Source organism: Sarcophilus harrisii, chromosome 2, assembly GCF_902635505.1.
Source record: "Sarcophilus harrisii chromosome 2, mSarHar1.11, whole genome shotgun sequence".
NCBI classification, from domain to species: Eukaryota; Metazoa; Chordata; class Mammalia; order Dasyuromorphia; family Dasyuridae; genus Sarcophilus; species Sarcophilus harrisii.
The window spans coordinates 608,149,089-608,171,097 of NC_045427.1; the positions used below are offsets into that span (position 1 = coordinate 608,149,089).

The following is a 22,009-nucleotide window of genomic DNA, read 5'->3' on the forward strand; positions in this document are numbered from 1 at the left end:
AGAGAATGTTTTAAAAAGCTTCTTCAAAAAACATTGTTTAAAATTCATCCTGTAGATTTTACTTACTTGAATGTATATGTCCTATTGATGTGGGAAAGATTCCTATCTTTGATTCCCAAACCCCTCTAGTGAATGTAATTACCCTTTGACTCACAAATCCTGGTCCCTTTGAATCCAATAGAAGATCGGGACCTGTCCCAGCCCCAACCGGATCTGAGCCAACTTTGGGGCTACACCCAAAGCCCCTCGAGCTAAATCTCCCATTATAAAAGGGAGATACTGGGACCCCCTCTTTGCAGAGATTCCAAACATACTAGCCATGTGAGGACCTTCTGTCCACTGGACCCTCTGTCCGGTGCCCTCCTTATCTTTACCTTCACCTATCTCCTTACTTCCAAACCCAATAATAAACCTCTATTATCAATCTAGCTCTCGGACCCATAAATGCTTTTATTGGGGACTCGTGCTGCTACTAGACCTCATTTACCACCATATCCTTGTGCGGAATCCAAGGCAGGTTGCAGGGGAGCTGTTTGACTTCCTGTACTCCAAACCTGCCACTAGACCTCAACTTAACCCTAATTTCATTTAGGTACCCCAAATCTAGACCTCAATACTATCAGACATTACCTTGACTTTTTTTTCTGAGACTCAAAGACACACAAGACTTTAATTGGAAATCTATTCCAAGAGGACATTGTCTAGCTCACTTAATAGGCCAGAAACCCTTCATTTACATGATGAAGATGCTAAGGATGACTTCATTCTAATTCAAATCCTAGCCTCTCTGAATCCTGATTTCCTAATGGAGTTTGATTGAATCTTCTTCTTGTTTTTTGTCTTTTTTAAAAATTTATTTTAGACAATAATGTCACACAAAGACAGTAATATGATGGAAAGAGAATTGGACAACCTTTTCCTGGCTTATTACAGGCTACCAACATGGCACATCCCTAACCCATTTCATCAACTTGATCAGTCAATAAGTTGATTAGGCTATGTGTATCAAAAAGACAATGTACAAAATGTTTAATCAATCTTGATGAACCTGATGTATTATGTGGGAAATGGCGCAATAATATCTGTTGCTACTACAGCAAAGAAGATAAAATGCTCTTAGATTGGAGTAGATTAAAGTATTTATTTAGCTTTGCTGAAGGCCAGGCATCAATAGCCATCAAATATATAGACAAGAGTATTTGAAAGGATGAACCTGTTATTTGCACTTTGTTTTTTTTAAAGGGCATTTTTGGCTTTGAAAATATAATGGCTAATGAATAGGTGAGGTATTCCTAAACCAATCAAGGGACAGAGACAACTACAAAAAATAAAATTACATATGTATTTATACAAATACACATATATGTATGTAATGAAGGTTATCAATACTACATACAATCTTGTTTTTCTATTTTTGCTTATGGAAATGCTTATATTTGGTGGTATTTTATCACACATTACCAAAAAAAAAAATTGTTTAAAAAAAATCCAAAGGAATTATCCAGGAAAAATAAAGCTAGGTCCCAATGATTGTGAATATTGAATCCTACGATGTGGTCACATTATTCAAATTTGCATTAGTTACAATTTTATATAAACTATGTTTTATCTCATTGGTAATACGCAATGAAAATTTTTGACAGTAAGTTTTTACCTGTTTATTAATGTAAAATAGCAAAGAATAAGAAAAATATATTTCTGATTCATTTGTTACAAATGCAGAAGGTATAGAAAGGAAAATGTAAAATATCAAAATTTAGTAAATTTTACACTTAAAGACAAAAAAAAGAAAATATAATGGCTAATATGTATATAGTAAGTTAAGATTTATTATATTATTGCCCTGCACACTTAAAAATTCTGTTTGCTTTTGTTTCCTTCTGAATTATTTTCCTTTTTTATAATTTTCACAGGTTTGGTATTATATTTATAATTTTCCTGGCAGTAGTTGAGGCTCTGTTATTCTGCTGTTCCTATTTCATCCCTTCAGGAGTCTTCCCTCTGGGTCTTTCAATTTTTTACATTTTCTTTTTCTTGGGCTGAATTAAGGAGGAGAGACTTGGCAGCTAGGATACCTAAGTTCAAACCCTCCCTGAGAATGCAGTTGTGTGAGGATGAGTGAATGACAAATCTCCAAGTGGTTTCATCATGATTCACCCCCTTGACCGCCATCTCCTCTCAGACCTGACTGGAGAAAGCCCAAGACCCCGAACCCAGGAGCCTCGGAGACTAGCCGTCCTTCCTTTGCAGTCTTCATCATCCTCCTGAGAAGGCATCCCAACGGTACCTTGGGAACTGCCCCTCCAGGTGCTACATTTTTGAAGACCCACAAAAGAAAGTTCTGGCACCCAAAGCCCTTGGCCCTGTCAGGGGGGTGAAAACCAGAAACTGATTCCCTTTATCGGTGGAAATGACATTAAAAAAAAACATTTCCATCTGCTTTGCTGCCACACCCTCACCCACTTGTGTCTCCACTATGAGCCCTTTGAGAACAGGGACTGTCTCTCTTTTCTATTTCTAGCCCCGGTGCTTTGTACACAGTCGGAGCATAATAAATGCTCCATTCATTTCATCATCCATTCAGTCGGTATTTAATAAATGCTCCATTCATTTCATCATTCATTCATGTGACACCAGATGCGAGGGTGTCCCTCCCGGGATGCTCCGGGTTACAGTTTGTCCATCCTTCCCCTAAGCTCTGGTCTGTGGGCTTGCATTTGCTGCTGCGCGGGTCCGGCTCCGGGTAACAGAATGATCCCTGCGGGTGCCTCCTACCCCTTCCCTGCTTCCTTTTGTTCGTGGCTTCCCCATCAGACTATAAGCTCCTTGAGGGCAAGGATACCTTTCATTGATTACTTGCACCCCCAGCCTTAGCACAGTGCCAGGTATGTAGCAGGCGTTTAATAAACCTTAATTAAAGTTTAATAAACTTTAATAAACAACACGCTACCGCAAGTTGTAAGTTGCAAGAGGCGGCGGCAGGGGTTTTGCAGAGACCGAGCGAGCGCCACAACTGCACTTCCCGGGAGCTGCCACCAGGGGACGCTATAGAGAGGCGTGAGTGACAGCATTAGCCCTGCGCCGTCGCCTTTCCTTTCGCTCGGTTGCCGGAAGAGGAAGTGTCGGGCAGGCCGGCTCTACGGAAGCCGAGTTGGGCCCGCCGCGGTGGCACGAGCGAGGCCGAGCCGGGGCCCCGCGTGCGGCTGACCCACGCTCTCTCTGCATCCCCAACCCCGGCCACGGCCCCAGGAGTCTCCGGAAGCAGCCGCCCGGCAGTCGCCACCATGGTGAAGGAGCAGTTCCGCGAGACGGATGTGGCCAAGAAAATGTGAGTGCGAGGGATAGTGGGGGAGCGAAGAGGATGGGGAAAACGTGGGGGTCAAAGGTCGCGGGATAGAGGGCGGGGGAGCTTTAGCGCCCCCCCTTTTGCCTGTGGCGCTTCGTGGGCTCTGAAGCGCTTTGCTCCCCACTACCCACCGACCTAGACGCCGGGTCGGGCGGCCTTAAATCTATTTTCCCCTGCGAGGGCGTGTTGTCATCCGCCCCTCCCGTTTGCTCCGCGTCTTCGGGGGGGAGGGGTAGAAACCCTGAGTTCGAATTCTGCCACGGAGACACGCCCATCACGGGAACCCCGTGCTTCGGTTTCCTGGGCGTCTGCTTCACTTTTAGTGCAATTAACATACAAAGTTATGAATGGGAAGACTCCGCCGCGTCCCCACCTCCGGCTGTGAAATTAACACGCGTGTCAGTTTCCAAGGTTTACCCACCATTCAGTTACCTCGGTCAGGAGCACATCCTATTAAAAAAAAAAAAAAAAAAAAAAAAGCATGTGTGTTTTCACCGGTGTCCGTCACGCTGAAAATGTAATTGTCATGGTACTTTTTTTTTTAAGTCTCCCGAACACAAAGGAATTTGAGCGCTCAGTCCCACAAAGCTGTCGGTTTGTGGGTGTTTTTTGGCAACTGATTTTAACCTAATTTCCCTCCTCCTTTCTATTTTTAGAAGCCACATCTGCTTCGGAATGAAGTCCCCTGAAGAAATGCGCCAGCAGGCTCACATCCAGGTGGTCAGTAAGAACTTGTACAGCCAGGACAATCACCACTCCCCCCTGCTTTATGGGGTTCTTGACCACAGGATGGTAAGAGGCTCTTTCCACCTTTATATCTTGTGAAAAGCGGTAGGTGACTGGCTGTAACAGGGGGGTAACAGGGGTGGGATGGACTTCTCTCTGAGAATCCACCATCAGACAATCTTCCAGAAACATTGCCTGCCTGTCTGTTTGTTTGGTGTGGGGTATACCTGCTGGTATATTTGTCTCAGCGAATGGCTTTCCTCTTTTTGTGGATTCCCTTCTCGTAATTATTCTATATTTTATTCCCACTTGTTCCTGTCAGCCTGTAAACTTTCCCTCATCACACTGAATTTGAACCCATTTTGGAGCTGTTGTTGCTGACTGGTGGTCTCTTAACTCCTAATCTGCATTTCTCTTTGAGATGCAGTGATCCCTCTTGCTGAAATCCCTGAGGATGTTTCCTTCCTTTTCCTCTGATATAAAAACAGTGTTTTTTTTGCTTTCTTGAAGAACAGTCATCCCTCTCTTCCCTTCATCTCCCAATCCCACATATATCAATTTAACTTAATATGCAGAGGGAGCCATTAGACTTCCATGGGGCCATCCCAGTGCAGAAGTGTAGAAATTGTAAATGACATCATGCTCAGATGGGTGGGGAGATGTCTTCATGTGACTGACTACCATAATTTCCATAACTTGTCCTTTAAATAGGGGTGGAGCAGAAGACCTTAAGCCCTAAATGATGTTAATAGGCCAGAACTCTGAAACAAAGATTCTTACAAGATGTTAAATCAGTGTAATTGATGAGGCAATTATCTAGTTTAGCATGGTGCTTAATAGTTCTCCAAGTTCTGTATGATCGATTTAATCTTACAACAAATAATGGTTTACTAGTGACATAATGATTGGTGTAGAGCATATCAGTTGAGACAAACTCAGCCAAAGGAGGCAGAGAAAGATTTATTCCATCCTCCACCTTTGTGGTGGCTGGAGGCTGAAGCACAAGCCTGGGGACTCAGAGGCAAAGAGGACAAGCGGACTGGAGGCAGGAGCTCTTGGAGTCAAGGAGAGAGAGAGATTCATTTCCATCTTCATCAGCTTTGTGGTGGCTGGCCTGGCCTCCTGCCTTTTCTCCACTGAAACCAACTCCCTTGAAGGCTTGGAGAAAGCTAGCTGAGTACTAGGGGAAGGAGACAATAAAGACTTTTGGACTTTAATACCTGGCTATTCTCATGGTGATTACTGAACTGAAAAGAAGGAAAACCAACTAGAACATTACAGATTAGAAGTCATGTTTCCTTTAGGCTTTGCACAGTTTCAAGCACTATTTTCAAATAGAGTTTCAAGCATTAAGTAAATGAATATAAATACAAGACAAATATAAATGATATTTTGAAAATTCTGTGCTAGTGCTTGCTGGCGAGTATTGTGTTTCTCATAATACTTGGCATAGAACACATGTTGAATGAATGAAAAATATTAAATCTTCTATGACAAGCACTTTCTATATATAAAAATAATTTGATCTCTATTCTTAAAACAACTTACATTCTGATAAGAAAAGACAGTACATAGAGAAAAGTCTGAAAGGCCAATGAAAAGATAGTCTAATGGTATGGCAGAAGGCAAATGGCTTTCTCCTTAAGGTCCAAGCAATGTCTTCCCATGGGTTGTGAAGCCTGAGAGTTCCAGCTTGCCACATTGACAAGGGAGGATGGAGTCTGAGAATGTCCAGATAGGACTGGAAAAGGAAAATGAGTATAGTTGATTATAAGATTAACTGACATGAGATCTGTACCATATTTACCTTGTCACCATTGAGTTATGTGAATCTGTTTTTATTCAAAGGGTACAAGTGAGAAGGATCGTCCTTGTGAAACCTGTGGAAAGAATTTAGCAGAATGTTTGGGTCATTATGGATACATTGACTTGGAATTGCCATGTTTTCATGTGGGATACTTCAAAGCTGTTATAGGTGTTCTACAGGTGAATTGCTGAACATTATTTTCTGTGGCAAAGGTCTCTGGGATGTAAATTCTAGAAGTGTTACTGAAAAATATCTCCTTGAGAGGGTGATTAAATAAGTTTTGAACTGTTTTGTATATTTGTTTTTTGCTAAAATAATTTGGTAAAAACTATTATGTAGGGGTAATTTTTATCTTTGGGGAAATGATGTTGCTATTTTCTTTAAATAAATTTACTTTTGTTTAATTTTTTAAAGATGATCTGTAAAACTTGCTGCCATATTATGCTGTCCCAAGAGGAAAGAAAACAATTTTTAGATTACCTAAAAAGGCCTGGTCTCACTTATCTGCAGAAAAGAGGGCTCAAAAAAAAAATCTCTGATAAATGCAAGAAAAAGAACACTTGTCATCATTGTGGAGCTTTCAATGGTAAGTTCTCAGTGTTGATCATGTTTTATGTTTAAGGATTGCTTATTTGTAAAAATGGAGCCTGAATTTCGAGAAGCCAAACTTTAATTGAGAGCTTCATTGGATAATAGAATTCCCCACTATTTTCCTTAGAAATCCCTACTTTTGACTTCCCCCAGCTCTGATGATTGCTTTCTTGCCATGCTGGGGTGCTAAAAGCACAAGTTGCTAACAGGATTAGCAGGTGGGGCAGAGGAGGCTGCTATATTATCTGAATTTTTAATTTAGTAAATAGTTATGGTATATTATTTATTAATTATGAATTATCTCCTCTGTTAGACAGTCCTAAGATCTGTGGGGAGGGGAACATGCCCCAGCAGCAGCACTCAATATCAGTTGATAAAGTAGTGCAAGAGAATATCACAAATAGTGTCCCAGGATCTCAGAGTTTGAGGGGCTCTTATAAGCCACATGGTCCAGGCCATACCTACAAAGGAATCCTCTTTGCAGCCCATCAGAACAAAAGGCCTCTGATGAAGGGGATTCCCTCACACTTTAGAATGCTTCTGATCCATCTCTGTTCTGGTTAGCCTCCTGGACAGCCTACCATTTATTATAATCTTTCTTTGTCTGGGAACCAGAACTGATCTTTAAACCCTCAAAATCCTTCGACTGAGCCAGCCCAGAGAGGAGATATCACCTTATTCTAGGAAGCTGCGTTTCTCTTAAGGCACCCCAGAATCAAGTAAGTTTTTTTGACTGCCCTAGCAAACTCTTGATTGATGGGGAGCTTGCAGTTCACTAAGCCCCCAGTTCTTTCCCATACAAGCTGCATTCTAATGTGCCTCCTTCAGCTTTCACCCTTAACTTGTGAAGTAGAATTTTTGCATCCAAATTTGAAATTTGGCATTGTTGTTAACTTTCAGCCTTGGGCTGTAGACCATAGAGATCTTGTTGAATACTGACTTCCTCAGCCAATGCTTAACTTTCTCTATCAACTTGCTGTCTTCAGCAAAATTTATCATTTTGCTATCTCTGACCTTCGTCAAGTCTTTTATTAAAAAAAATGTTCACTAGCATAAGCCTAGAGATCTCCTTCCAGATTTACACTAAACCATTCTTTCAGTCTAGAGCAGAAGTCTTCAAACTAGGGCCGCGGGCCAGATGCGGCAACTGAGGACGATTATCCCCCTCACCCAGGGCTATAAAGTTTCTTTATTTAAAGGCCCACAAAACAAAGTTGTTGTTTTTACTATAGTCCGGTCCTCCAACAGTCTGAGGGACAGTGAACTGGCCCCCTATTTAAAAAGTTTGAGGACTTCTGGTCTAGAGGTTGAACTGATTCAGAATCCAGTTTTGAGTGTACCTAGCCAGACTGTCTGTCTTTACTCCTTAAAAGGTACTACACTCTAGTTTATAGATTGATGGACATATGTAGACACTGTTCTTCCTGTCCTTTACTTATTTTTTCAATTAACTAAAACTATTTTCTTTTCCTTCCACCTACTTCTCCTTCTCCCAACTGAAAAAAAGAAAAGCAAATCTTATTTTTTTTCCTCCCTCTCTTTTTTACCTTTTTTTTTTTTTTTTTAAATTTTATTTAATAGCCTTTTATTTACATGTTATATGCATGGGTAACTTTACAACATTAACAATTGCCAAACCTCTTGTTCCAATTTTTCACCTCTTACCCCCCACCCCCTCCCCCAGATGGCAGGATGACCAGTAGATGTTAAATATATTAAAATATAAATTAGATACACAATAAGTATACATGACCAAACGGTTATTTTGCTGTACAAAAAGAATCAGACTCTGAAATATTGTACAATTAGCTTGTGAAGGAAATAAAAAATGCAGGTGGGCAAAAATATAGGATTGGGAGTTCAATGTAATGGTTTTTAGTCATCACCCAGAGTTCTTTCTCTGGGCATAGCTGGCTCAGTTCATTACTGCTCCATTGGAAATGATTTGGTTGATCTCGTTGCTGAGGATGGCCAGGTCCATCAAAACAAAAGCAAATCTTATAACAGAAGTGCAAAGTATTTTATATCGGCTGTGTGGCAAAACTATACCTTCATCTGTGCCTTAAGTCTGTCATCTCTGTGTAAGGAAGTAGATAGCATGTTTCATCCTCTAGAATTGTGGTTCTTGCTACATTGATCAGCGTTTTTCAGTATTTTAGAGCTGTCTGTCTTTACAGTGTTATTGTATATGTTGTTTTTTTGTACTCATCTCATTCTATCAATTCATACAAGTCTTTCCTGTTCTCTCTGAGATTAGGCCCTTCATCAGTTCTTCCTGGAGAGCAGTATTTCATGACCACATGTCATATGTTAACATTCCACAACTTGTTCAGCCTTTCCCCAATTGATGGGCACCTTCTCAGTTTAGTTTTTTTCTTAATCTCTTTGGGAGATAGAACTAGTAGCAGTATTGCCAAATGGGAAGGTAAGGCACAGTGTGGTAGATTTGGAACATTGTTCCAGAATCTTCTCTAGACTTGTTAGCCCAGGTTACATTTCTACCAGCTGTATATAAAAGTACCTGCTTTCCCACAGACTGTTCTACCATCTGTCATTTTCCTTGTTTGTCATGTTTGCCAATCTGATGGGTGCTAGGTGGGTCCCTTGGAGACTTTGAAGTTGCATTTCTCCTAGTGTTATGATTTGGAGCTTTTTGTTGTTGTGCAGTTAGAGATACCTTGGATATTTTTAGAAAACAGCCTGTTTGTACCATATATCTGTAGAAGAATGATTTCTTAAAAATTTATATCAGTTGCTTAGAGTATCTTAAAAATAATTCCTTTATTAGAGAAATTTGCTGCAATTTTTTCCCCAGTTAACTTTTCCTATCTAATTTTAGCTGCATTGGTTGTGTTTTTATAAAGATTTTTAAATTTTATGTGAGCAAAATTGTTAATTTTATCTTTTATGGTCTTCTTTCTCTCTTATCGGTCATGAACCTCAAATATTTTATGTGTCCTATAGTTATTTTAAATAGAACTTCTCGTTCTATCTCTTCTTGCTGGGTTTTGCTGGTGATATACAGAAAAATGGATAAATTTTATATCTTCAACTTTTCTGAAGGAAGTCATTAATTCTCCTTTCTTTCTTGACTCTAGCAAAAACATTTTGTGCACACTCTTAGAAACAAGTGGACACAAGAGGTCTCATATTCATCATTTTGAATCTGTTACCCAGAAATCAGGCTCCTACTCACAAGGGCCGTCTTCTTCACCAGAGATTCACTTTTTCCCTGTTCATCCCTTGCCTTCATAAACCATTATCCCTTTGTCCCTACCATTGCCCCTTTTTGCCCAGCCTTATCTCTGGCCATGCTCCCCTGGGTTTCTTTCAGCAATATCCCAAGGGAAGGGACAGTGAGCCTGCAAGACAGACTTGGGCAGCTGGGCTGGCTCTTCCTGAAGAGATGACCAGCAGCCACCTCAGTGCCCTCCTCAGGAGGGATGGCTCTAGCTCCCTGCTCCACAGTCTCTCGGCTGTCTGATCCTTACTGGCAAAGCAGCCAGCTTCCTCCCTGTGTCTCAGGAGCCCTTGGATGTATCAGAAGCTCCAGCTGCACCAAGGACCTTCCATTCTTGGTGACCTTGAGCAATGTTTCCCCCAAAGCATGAACTCTTCTGTGCTGGTGACCTCCCGCTGCCCTTCAAGGGCTCTTGGTAGTGTCTGGGTCCTGGCAGAAATGTTTGTGCCACAAAGTCACTCCTCACCAACTCAGGATCCCTCTTGTCACTGTGTGCCCTCGGATGCCCCCCTCCTGTGGGCCTGGCCCTGCGGAAGCCTTCTCCACTCCAAGGGCCCTGTGGGATTCTTCTCCGTGTTTAAGACAAGCCCTGAGCCCTCCAGGTCTCCTGAAGAATGTTTTTACTGTCCCTCAGCCCAAGTCCTATTTTTGGACCCCTTTGCACACACACCTTCTTCAAAAACAGCAGGAATGTTGAAGTACCAAGAGCTAGTTAGTCTTAATGTGACATTTTAAGGTTTGCCATGCTTTTTACACATCTAATTCATTTGACCCTCACAGTAACCTTGGGGAGGGAGGTGCTGTTAGCCTCTTTTACTTGGGCTTAGAACAGTTAAGTGATCTGCCTAAGGTCACATAGTGAGAAAGTGTCTGAGGTGGGGTTTGAACCCTGTCTTCCCAGCTCAGGCCTGGTCCTCAGCCACTGCACCCCCTGCTGCTTCTGGAAAAGGGAGAACTTTTAGGTTAGATACAGTCTGCATCCTAAAAAGTTTACTGTGATATTACTAATAGGCAACTAGACAAAGAAGCAGTACCTTTCCCTGCCTGGGGAGGATACATTCCCAGATTGAGTTTTTTTAAAAGACAGGTAATAATGTAGCTGGTCAGGGGAAGGAGGGAGAACTTTCCATATAGGAGACAAAGGCACAATCCTGTGTTGTTTTCTGGGAGGGCAAGGGAGTATCCAGTGTAGTTGAAATATCGCTCTATAATAGATCATGATGAACCTGTAGGGAAGCCTCCTCTAGACCCCTAGTGATTTGAATCGGCCGTGATCTCAGTGTGTGCTCTGAGACATGGTGATAATTTTTCTGTTAATGAGGACTGCACTTCAAATAATTGAAAGACTAAAAAACTGACCAACTAAGTCTCCAGAGAATTCATTTTGGAGCATATAATACTTCTGACAGAGAAGAGATGAACTGAAGGTGTAAAAAGAAACATACATTTTTTGGACACAACCATTAGGTAGATTAGTTTTGTTTGAGGATGGCTTTTTATTTGTCAGACTTTGATTGGAGGTTATGTGAGGGAGGACAGTTAGCAATAATGGTGCTAAAAAAGAAGGGGCCATTGAAAAACTTTTTAAAATGCAGAAGAGAGTGGAATTCAGAAAAAGCATGGAAGACTAAGAGTTTTAAAAGTAGTGTGTGGAATTTTATTTTTTACACACACAAACGCATTTTATTAAAGCACATAATATCAAGTGGAGATTCATGCCTTCCTGTACAGTGATTATGTGTTCTGTATATGTGGAAATGCTTCTTTTTTTGCTCAAGTTCTGAGTAAAAACAGTATTAAAAGACTACATTTCAGTAATGTATATAACAAAAGTTTCTCATGATACTGAGAAATGTGAGTTGGGTGGATTTGAGTCTGGTGAATTACCATACCAAGAGGTAAGAGTCCTACTGTTCCCACGCATGCATCCTGTGTTGAACTTTTAAATGATTAGGATGATGTCATATGAATAACATTAGAACCCAACGGGATTGTTTTTGTATAACCTGGCAATGGAAATTGGAGGGGGGAGGGGAGGTACATGTGCTCAAATATTTGAAAAGGGTTTTATCTTTAAGAGAGATTAGACTTCTGTGGGGATCTAGTAGGACCCACAAGTAAAAGAAGAAAGTAGAATTTGACTAAGTAATAGGAAAAACTTCCTGAATTAGAGGTCTGAAAGTGGAGTAAATGGTCTTGATAGTGAGCATTTTAATGTAGGTCTTCCCAAACATAGGCAGGATGATCCCTGAGAAGGGAAGACAGTCAGGAGTTAGAGATGGTCTCCTTAGTCACTTTGAAGTCCATTGTTTGGTTATTTCTGTTCTAATCCACACTGTCTTCATCTTTGCACTTTGGGGGTCTAAAGTTGGGAGTTTTTAGCTTCCCAAGCTTTCTAGTTACCTGCTTATATTGATGACTAATTTGTCATCAGAAAAATGTGAGAACAGAAAGCAAATCTATACATAAATGCAGGTATTAAATTTGTTTTCCCAAAGGTTCCCTTTTAATCAGATTCCTTTTTTGCCAACTATGGTGAAAATTGTGTTGTCTGAATTAGTCACATATGACTCTGTGATCCCCTTTGCAGTTTTCTTGCCAAAGATACTGGAGTGCTTTGCCATTTCCTCCTGCAGCTCATGTTGTAGTTGAACTACTGAAGCAAACAGGTTTGGTAACTTGTCCAGAGTCACACAGCTAGGAAAGTGAGTCTTCCCTGACTTCGGGTCCATTACTCTCTACTGCACCACCTAGCTGCCCCTGAATTGATGTGATAACCATTCAAATTCTTAACTTATTATTGAAGTTTTCTCTATTTTAAGTAAATTATAACCTTTAATATAATTTGACTTTTGCTTAAAACAAATATTTTTTATATTTTTCCCTTTATTAATATTCTCAGCCAGAAAAGCATAATTTGATAATTTCAAAATAATTTTAAAAATTAAAATTCATCTTGCAGGTACTGTCAAGAAATGTGGCTTGTTGAAGATCATTCATGAGAAATACAAGACAAATAAAAAAGTTGTGGATCCTGTTGTGTCTAATTTCCTTCAGTCATTTGAAACCGCCATTGAATATAACAAAGAAGTAGAGCCCCTCCTAGGGAGAGCACAGGTGAGCCTGGAAATGGATTTGATATTATGCTTTTGGTTGGAATCATACAAAACATCTGTTGACTCCCAGAGCCTTACTTGACTTTTAGGTGGCAAGTAACAACTGCTGAATGAATTTGTTCTATAACAGGTGTATTTACTGTAATTCAGTTCAGTAGAGAGTAGTCCGAGAACAAGGATTAAGGATTAGGCCTTGGAATTACAGCATTGGGGCATGTAATTTGCTAGTTTTACCTCATGCATAGAGACCTTTACTCTGGAATAGGAAAGTGTTTTTTCAGTCCCTCATACCAATTCTGAGAGAAGGTATACAGGTATTATTTCACATCTACATAAAGATTTAAACTCTGGGATAAATAAATATTATTTGAGAACGTGGGGCTTTTCTAAATTACCTCCTATCTGGTCTGGGATCTGAATCCATGTTCCATCATCCTTTCCTAAATCATCCTAGGGCTCACTTCTTTCCTTATCCAATGTATCTTCCAAAAATAGCTCATCAATTTTGTGACTCTTGTGCTTAAGCAGGGACAATTGATCTTTATTGCCTAATGTAGCAAGTCTAAGCACTTTCTTTTTCAAGATCCTCCATAATCTAGCCTCCTCTTATATCCTTATAGTCGCTTATTCTGAATGGATCCCCACCTTTTCAATCAAGCTAGCCTCCTCACTTGCCATTCTCTGTCGCCTTGTGCCCTCCAGCCTGAAATGCCTGTTTTCCTTCTCTTTGACAGGCAAATTCCTGCCCATCTTTTTGTCACTTCTTTTTGAGTAGAATGAAAACAGAGAATCTTCTATTCTTCCTAAGTGCCCTTTAGCCCCTGGCACAGTCCCAGGTGTATACCAGGGGCTGCATAAACACTTGTAATTGATGGATCTCTGGCACATCTTGATTCTTCTTGCCCTACTTAATGGATTCTGTGGCAGGGGTAGCATTTCACTACATGTCTACATTTCTGTAATTGATGTGATTGTACTTTATATTGAGCAACAGTACTTCCCAAGTTCATTAACTTCTCTATGAAAGGGCAAATAATTGTTGTTTTCATACTGAGAGATTAAGTTAAACCAGATACAAAACTTTGAACTACTTGAAGAAATAAATATACCACACAAAGGCATTATCATTACCCTAATGCCTATTAAATTAATCCAATAAACACTTAGATATTTGTTTTGAAAGCTACTATCCTTCCCTAATTTTTATGAGCCTTCTTTTCTAAACAGTATGTTCAAATCTTAAATGTCCAAGTATAAGAGTCTGTTTAACTGGACTACGAACTTCACTAAGATAAAACTATCTACTCTTGATTCTTTCTCCTTCACCATGTCTCAGGTTCAGTTTTTAGTAGTCACTCAGTAAATATTTCCACATCATTAAGCCAAGATCTTGAAATCCACTTATCACAAATACCTTCTCCCTCACAGTCCCATATTTACAGAAAACCAAATAAGAGTGGAAGACTTTTCATAGTCAGATACATTTCTCAAAAGCTGACCATCCTGAGCTTCTGGGACTCACATGATGATCTGTGTAGCTGTTAGGCTCAAAGTAAGTTCTTGCTGCTTTACTGAAAAATCAGTTGTAATTTTCAATTTTCTGAGTAAGCAAGTTCTCGTCTAGTTTCTGAATAAGTGATAGGAGAGATGGTTGGAGAAGAAATGAAGAAAAGGTTGGGGCATATTGATATAAGGGCTTCTGATCTTCACATCACTGTTTTTCTTTTGTAGGAAAACTTGAATCCCTTGGTGGTCCTGAACTTATTTAAGAGAATCCCAGCTGAAGATATCCCTCTCCTTCTAATGAACCCAGAAGCAGGGAAGCCCTCTGACCTGATTCTCACACGGCTCCTGGTGCCTCCTTTGTGTATCCGACCCTCTGTTGTGAGCGATCTGAAATCGGGCACAAATGAAGACGATTTGACCATGAAACTGACAGAAATCATCTTCCTTAATGATGTCATCAAAAAGGTGGGTATTGCAGAATAATTGAGAGGATTAGGGCACGTGTGTGTGTGTAAGAGTGGAAATCAGGGGACTTCTGCTTATGCTCTTCTGCTTTTCAGCATCGGATATCTGGTGCCAAAACGCAAATGATCATGGAAGATTGGGACTTCCTGCAGCTCCAGTGTGCCCTCTACATCAATAGTGAACTCTCAGGAATACCCCTCAATATGGCACCTAAGAAATGGACCAGAGGTTTTGTTCAGCGATTGAAAGGAAAACAAGGTAGGTCTAATTTTTTTCTCCTTTCTCTGTTCAGTAATGTGCAAATTGTCAGCAGGCAGTGTCCTGAGGCATATGTGAAAACCAGGTTTATTACCAGAGAAATCAATGTGCATATGGAATACAAAGAATTCAGTCATTCTAGAAGTTTGCATATTTATGCCAGTACAACAAAAAAAGGAGGAGAAACGAGGAGCGTGGCATGTGAAGGGACAGATACAGTAAGCTCTCCTGAGGAATGGACTAAGGCCATGTTCTTTTCCTTTGGGAACCACTAGACTATGAAGATGGGAGGGTCTGCTTCTGTGCAAAGGACCCAGCTGCACAAGCATTATCCCTGCCTGGCACAGATGGGTTGGCACCTGTCTTGCCTCCCAAGGGGGAGGAGAACCTTAATTCTTGGTTATTTTGCATTTGCCATTTCCAGAAGAATCAGGCTGGACATGTAAACATACACCAGGTAGAAATCATAGTTACTTGGGGAAAAGAGCCTAGCCCACAGACTCAAGCTATCCCTTCTATTTTGTTTCTAAGGGCGCTTTAGAGGAAATCTCTCTGGAAAAAGGGTAGACTTTTCTGGCAGAACAGTCATCTCACCTGACCCCAATCTCCGGATTGATGAAGTAGCCGTGCCGGTTCATGTGGCCAAAATATTAACCTTTCCTGAGAAGGTAAGCTCGGTCAAACTAGGTGCTTCAATTGCTTTCCATTTAAAAGTCATCCATCTCGATCCAAGGGAAATGTATTTTGTTATTTTTCATTGGTTTTCGGTCGTGTCTGACTGTGACCCCATTTGGGGTTTTCTTGGCAGAGATACTGTATTGTAGTAGTTTGCCATTTTCCTCTCCAGCTCATTTTATAAATGAGGAAACTGAGGCAAACAAAGTTAAGTGACCTGCCCAGAGTCACACAGCTAGTAAATCTATTCCTGGCTTTCTGCCGTATTTTACAGCTGTGAGGGGTATTTTAAATAGGATTCTAGGCATATCTCTGGCATAATACTGGGAGGAAAGTAATTTCCTTCTTGGTGATTCCTAATTAGCAATAGGTCAGAGACATATATGAAAGAGCCTATTAGAATTCTGTATCTCTTAGATCTTCCACTAAAATTGCTGTGGTTTTCTTTAATACCGGGCTCTGTGTCAAGCCAAAAAAAGAACTTTTGATGCTGGAGTCATACATTTTAATAATAAATACACACACACAGAGACATATAAAATACACTTTTTACTGAACAACTTGGCCCACTTTTCAAGAAGTTTGGATCGTGGACTACACAGAGTATTCTCTTTTCTAATTATTATTTAATTTAAAGAACATAAAAATTAGTAGCTGTATCAACAGAAACATGAAAATCAAACCATTCATAAAAAAAGAATTTTCTTTTTTTCATTTTGGTCCTATAGGTAAATAAAGCAAACATCAATTTTATGAGGAAGCTTGTTAGAAATGGTCCTGAAGTTCACCCAGGAGCCAACTTCATTCAACAACGACACATGCAAATGAAAAGGTACTGTCTTTTGACTAAATTTATTTGCCTTTTAGTAGCTAAGGTTCTGTAACTGAAGCATTTTCATTTTTAGCCATGGAACTTAATTGTAGAATTTAGAATTTTCTATTTCCTTGTTTGGCCTAATGGAATTTGTGCTGTGTTTGAGCTTAAGAATTTTTAAATATTGCAGTATGGTTTTATTGGTACTATTTTTGCCCTGTAACAGAAAAAAAATGTTTACCACTTTTGTTTGACCTTTAAATACATATTGGTAGATTAGTAGATTATTCAATAGTACTTTTTCTTTTAATTCAAAGAGTGAAAATTTAGTAGTATATAAATTAGTACAGAAAAGCTAAGCCTTCTGAACTCTTACATAGTCAGGACAGATTTCACTTGCTTAGATTTTTCCAACGAACATCAACTCCAGTTCATCATATTTTCCTTCTTGGTAGAGACGTTTTATATATATAAAAAAAAGTCATGGAAAGGATAGGTTGCTATTAATAAGCTTTGATTTTGGGAGGAAAAGTCCTTTGAATTTCTTTCTGAGAAATAATTGACTTGTCATAAGGTTTCTGAAGTATGGAAATCGGGAGAAGATGGCTCAAGAGCTCAAATATGGTGACATCGTAGAGAGACATCTCATAGATGGTGATGTGGTATTATTCAACCGACAGCCTTCGCTACACAAATTGAGCATCATGGCTCACTTAGTGAGTATAGAATTACTTTATTTCTGTTAAATGGAAGCTCTTTTGTAAATACACTGCAGCACAGAATCTCAAATTCTTGGCTTCTAGTAGACACAGTAATCTCAATATATTTTCATAATTTTTTCCCTTCCCTTTTGGTTTTTTTGAAACTTCAGTTTCTCCTGTGTTCTGTGAATCTTGACAGCATAGTATTATCTTGAGACAGTAAATACAGAGAGACTGGATAAAAAAAACTAATTGAAATAAGCTCATAGACTAAAGGGCATGAAACTCTCTATGTAATGGAATAGCAGAAAATTCATTTTACTTTTTAAAATTTTTTATCTTAATGAGTTAAAAAGTCATGGTATTGAAATGATTTGTCTTTTTAGTACTCTATTGAAATATAGGCTTCTTTGTTTATTTTATAATTGTGCTTACAGTGACAGTGGTAATTTAAGATTTAAAGTGGAAGAGATTTGCAATTTTAATTCATAAAACATCCAAAAATTTCTGTCTTTGAATTAGTTGAATTTATATGAACTCATTATAACACGTACATGTTTTGAAAAGGATTATGTTACCAATCTTAAAAGTTTGAGGGATTTGGGTTTTGTTTTGTTTTTTGTTTGTTTTTTTCAAAGAGGGGGTGGAAATCACTTTCTTTTAAGATAGATACGTTATTTTGGTACCAAACCACTAAAAAAAGAGTTTTAAGATCTGTATGGGATTATGTTTGGTTGGGGGAAGTGTTTGGTTTGAGTTGTTTTTCTTCCCATATCTTTAAAAAATGACTTTCATTTCTCATACAAAATAGTGCCATTCACATTATAGTTGAATCTAATAGACTCTCATGAAAATTGCTCATGGGATTTGTGGTTTAGTGGAAGAAAACCGGATTTGGAACAGGAGGGCCTGATTTTTGTGCTGCTTACTTCATGTGAGCTGCTCACTTGAAGTTCTTTGAAAAGACTCTTTGTCTCCTCTTCTCTAAAGTAATGGAGTTGGCCTGTGTGATCTTCTGAACTTTTCTAACCCTGAGAATGAAAATGCAACATAAATAACAATGGCGACTTAATAGAATACCCAGAAATCCACTTCCAAGAGCCAGAGAATCCCATTTTCTAGGGAACAATTCTTAAATGCATTGGCTTAGTCCAAAAATATATATATATGTATGTATGTATGTATCATTCACACAAAACCTGCTTTTCTCTTTGTAGGCAAGAGTAAAACCCCACCGGACCTTCAGATTTAATGAATGTGTCTGTACACCCTACAATGCTGATTTTGATGGAGATGAAATGAACCTTCATCTTCCTCAAACTGAAGAAGCTAAAGCAGAGGCTCTCGTTCTCATGGGGGTAAGTGGGATGCCAGCCTTTGTCCAGGAGCAGTGTACCTTACCTGGAAGACCATGGCTTTTGTGCATGGACTCCTTCAGAGGCTTCCTTAGGAACTCATGTGCAGGGAGCTAGTTTAGCTATTAATTGGCCTTATTCTTTAATTTGGCCTTTTTTCTCTCCATGTAAAATTGGTTGATGAGTCTAGTAAATGTTCCACACTTGGTTATTAATAGGATTTGGAAGGTTATCAGAAATAATGTTCCTGTCTTCTCCCCCGATCATTTCAGATGGTTCCTTGGAGAAAATAGAGCAGAACAGCACCAGCAGTTACAAAAGTCAAATTGTTCTTTGTTGTTTAGACTGCGGATTTCATTGAGATAAGAGATTCCTGGGAGAAGACCTCCCTCTCTCATTGTAGATCACCTTTTTACAGTCTTAAGAAAGTTGCCTGGAACTCTTAAGAGTTAAGTTATTTGCCCAGAGTCACAAAGAGGATGTTTATCAGATGGAATTTGAATCCATATCCTCCTGCCTGATACTTAGTATAGATATTTGCGTGGTTGTTAGACCGTGCTTGTTGCCTCTTATATCCTCCTTTAATGTCTTCCTTTAAAATGTCCTCATTTATTGAATATCATCAGGAAGGAAGAGGTTCCCCATAAATGAACTTCCCATATAACTTAAACATGTCCTTCTTAGCTCCAGTATTGTTTTATTTGAATGATAAAAATTCTGAAATACTTTCTACTCTCCTCCTTCTAAAAGAAAGTCTGACTATACAATCAAACCTTTTCTTGATGATATTTTAATCTTTTCTTCACTGAACATCATTTATTATTCAGTGATTCCCTCAGAAGCTATTAATGTATGTAGATTTTTTCAACCCTTCACAAATCGTTTCCAGACTATTGGGGTGTTTAGTTCTTCTGTCTGTATTTTATAATGTCACCTGTTTTCTCCTCTCTACTCTGTCCCTTGTTACTCTGTGTACCTGCCTTTAATAGAAACCTCTTATCCTTTGTCATGTTCTGAGGCTTCAGTTGCCCTTCCCCACCTACAGACATAATGTACTTCTAATTGTCTGCTTCCCTTTCGTTGTGATTGGAAAATCAGATAATCAAGCTTGTTGGACTTGTTAGTCTAAAACAAAAATAAATGGAGTTAGAGCATCTAAAGCCTTAGAGGCTTTTCCATGATTATAAAAGTACATCATATCTTTGTATTCCCTTTTGGGGTTCTTGACTATGTCGTTACCTCAACCGTAGTTAAGGTTATAAGCAAAGAGACCTCAAGACAAATGAGTTATAGTTATGTTACATTTTTAGAAAAAAATGGTCATTTACTATACTTTAACAGTAGGGCATATAGCATGGATTCCAAGCAATTTCCTGCTTTTATATAGGAATATTCCTTGCTAGGAGTGCTGAAGAAAGGAATATTTTTTTCTTTTTGGCCAAGTGCCACTGTTTCTTTTCCTGAACCCTTATGATAGAAACTGACAAGCCATTAGTATTGGAGTTGAAGACCCAAAGACATTAACTTCCTTCCACCACCCTGAAATGACATTGAACCCTGGTGCTTCCTACAGAAAACTGTTTAAAATGCCATGATCCCTAGGGAATCGGCCTTTTTCTTTCCCCATGATAGCCATTGCCAAGATCAGTCAGATATGGAAGGCTGAATATGGTGGTACACACCTGTAATCTCTGCTACTAAGAAGGTTAGTAGATCTGGCCCAAGTTGTAATACGGCTACAAGGTAATCGGGTGTCCACCCTAAGTCTAGCACAAATATGGAAGCTCCCAGGAACAAGGGAGGGTCATAGTAGAGCTGTGCTAAAAACTGAGTGGGTCAAAGCTTCCATACTGAACAGTAATGGGATTGTGCCTGTGAGTGGCTGGTGTCCTGGCAGAATAGGACAGATGAAGAGTCCCAGTCTCAAAAAAAAAAAAGACTAAGGAGAAAAAGCAGCTCTTGTATGTTCTTTCACTTTTTCAAAAATAAAGGCTAAGGCTAGCCATCTGAAACAGATGTGGTCTGTTAGCCAAAGAGAAATTCAGATGTGTCTGAGTGATGCTTTAAAATTTTTTTGAATGACATTTTTTGAACTTTAAAAAAAAAAAAAACAATCCTTCAAAGAATTGATTTTTTGGGGGAATTGTTACTGTGGAATAGGTAACAAATGGTTATTATGCAGTTTGAAAAAAAGGAAGCAGTTCTTTTGTAAACCTTTTGAAGAATTGGTGCAAATGATTCTAAACTTAGGTGAATTACGGTGTGTTTGATCTTTTTCTCTTTCAGACAAAAGCAAACCTGGTAACACCAAGAAATGGGGAACCACTAATTGCTGCTATTCAAGATTTCTTGACAGGTATGTCACATAACCATTTGAGGGGATGGGAAAGTAGGTGCCCATAATATAGTTAGGCATTCAGGTGGTTTGTTTTTGTAAAAAAGTATTTTTTTTTGAAACAATCACCAAAGTGTATTTTGAACATAGGTACACAGAACTAAAATGTTAGAGCTAAAATAAGTCATGCAGATTCTCTATTCGCAAGCCTTCTTTTTACAGACCAAGGAACTGACCAGCAGAGGAAAAGGGATTTGCCCATTGTCACAAAATTAGGTTGTGGAGGAGCTGGTGCTAATTCTGGTTGGCCTGGTGTCTTTGTGGTGGTTATGGTTTTTAAGTGTATCTGTAAACAGCCTTTGCTAAAGGTTTTGAATTTGGTTTTCTTCACTTTTTAGGAAAGTGATTATAAAATGTAAAGCATTGCATAAATGTTGATTGTTATACTTGGTTTATTAGTACATTTGCTTGTAATATTTTTTTAGTGACTAATAAGATTTATCTTTAAATGTGATCAGTGTATATTTTCCACTAAGTACTATTTTTTTTTATATTTTTAAAACTTCTAGGTGCCTATCTTCTTACTCTTAAAGATACTTTCTTTGATCGAGCTAAAGCTTGTCAGATCATTGCTTCCATTCTAGTTGGCAAGGATGAGAAAATTAAAGTTCGTCTTCCTCCCCCAGCAATCCTAAAGGTTGGTTTTTAGAAGTTTTAACTAGTGTGTGTTTATTGTTGGACTGTCTGTAGTCTGATTAAGCCTGTAAATTTTATCTGTAAGCCGGGATTTGAACTCAAAGCCAACTTTGCCTGTTGTAATAAATCCATGATTTCTTCACATGACAAAAATATAATGAAGGAACTCTTAGTTGATTCTTTATCCTGATGTGTTCTCCCCTTTCAGCCTGTTACCTTGTGGACTGGAAAACAAGTCTTCAGTCTCATTCTTCAACCCAGTGATGAGAATCCCGTGAGAGCCAACCTTCGAACGAAGGGCAAGCAATACTGTGGCCGAGGGGAGGACCTTTGTGTTAATGACTCCTGTGAGTTAGGCCAAAGTTTGCTCTTTAGTG

General features: G+C 39.2%; 1 protein-coding gene across 1 annotated transcript in view; it reads left to right on the forward strand.

Annotated features, from left to right (window-relative positions):
• Nucleotides 1–3,095: 3,095 nt before the first annotated feature.
• POLR3A (RNA polymerase III subunit A) overlaps nucleotides 3,096–22,009 on the forward strand; it is a 43,668-nt gene continuing 24,754 nt past the window's right edge. The window contains exons 1-14 of the mRNA XM_003755127.4: nucleotides 3,096–3,328; nucleotides 4,003–4,138; nucleotides 5,921–6,058; nucleotides 6,294–6,465; nucleotides 12,674–12,828; nucleotides 14,559–14,798; nucleotides 14,894–15,056; nucleotides 15,588–15,724; nucleotides 16,460–16,563; nucleotides 17,120–17,261; nucleotides 18,464–18,604; nucleotides 20,888–20,957; nucleotides 21,506–21,633; nucleotides 21,841–21,979. Coding sequence (XP_003755175.1) covers nucleotides 3,285–3,328; nucleotides 4,003–4,138; nucleotides 5,921–6,058; nucleotides 6,294–6,465; nucleotides 12,674–12,828; nucleotides 14,559–14,798; nucleotides 14,894–15,056; nucleotides 15,588–15,724; nucleotides 16,460–16,563; nucleotides 17,120–17,261; nucleotides 18,464–18,604; nucleotides 20,888–20,957; nucleotides 21,506–21,633; nucleotides 21,841–21,979 — 1,909 coding nt within the window. The 5' untranslated portion in view covers nucleotides 3,096–3,284. The remainder of the gene's footprint in view (nucleotides 3,329–4,002; nucleotides 4,139–5,920; nucleotides 6,059–6,293; nucleotides 6,466–12,673; nucleotides 12,829–14,558; nucleotides 14,799–14,893; nucleotides 15,057–15,587; nucleotides 15,725–16,459; nucleotides 16,564–17,119; nucleotides 17,262–18,463; nucleotides 18,605–20,887; nucleotides 20,958–21,505; nucleotides 21,634–21,840; nucleotides 21,980–22,009) is intronic.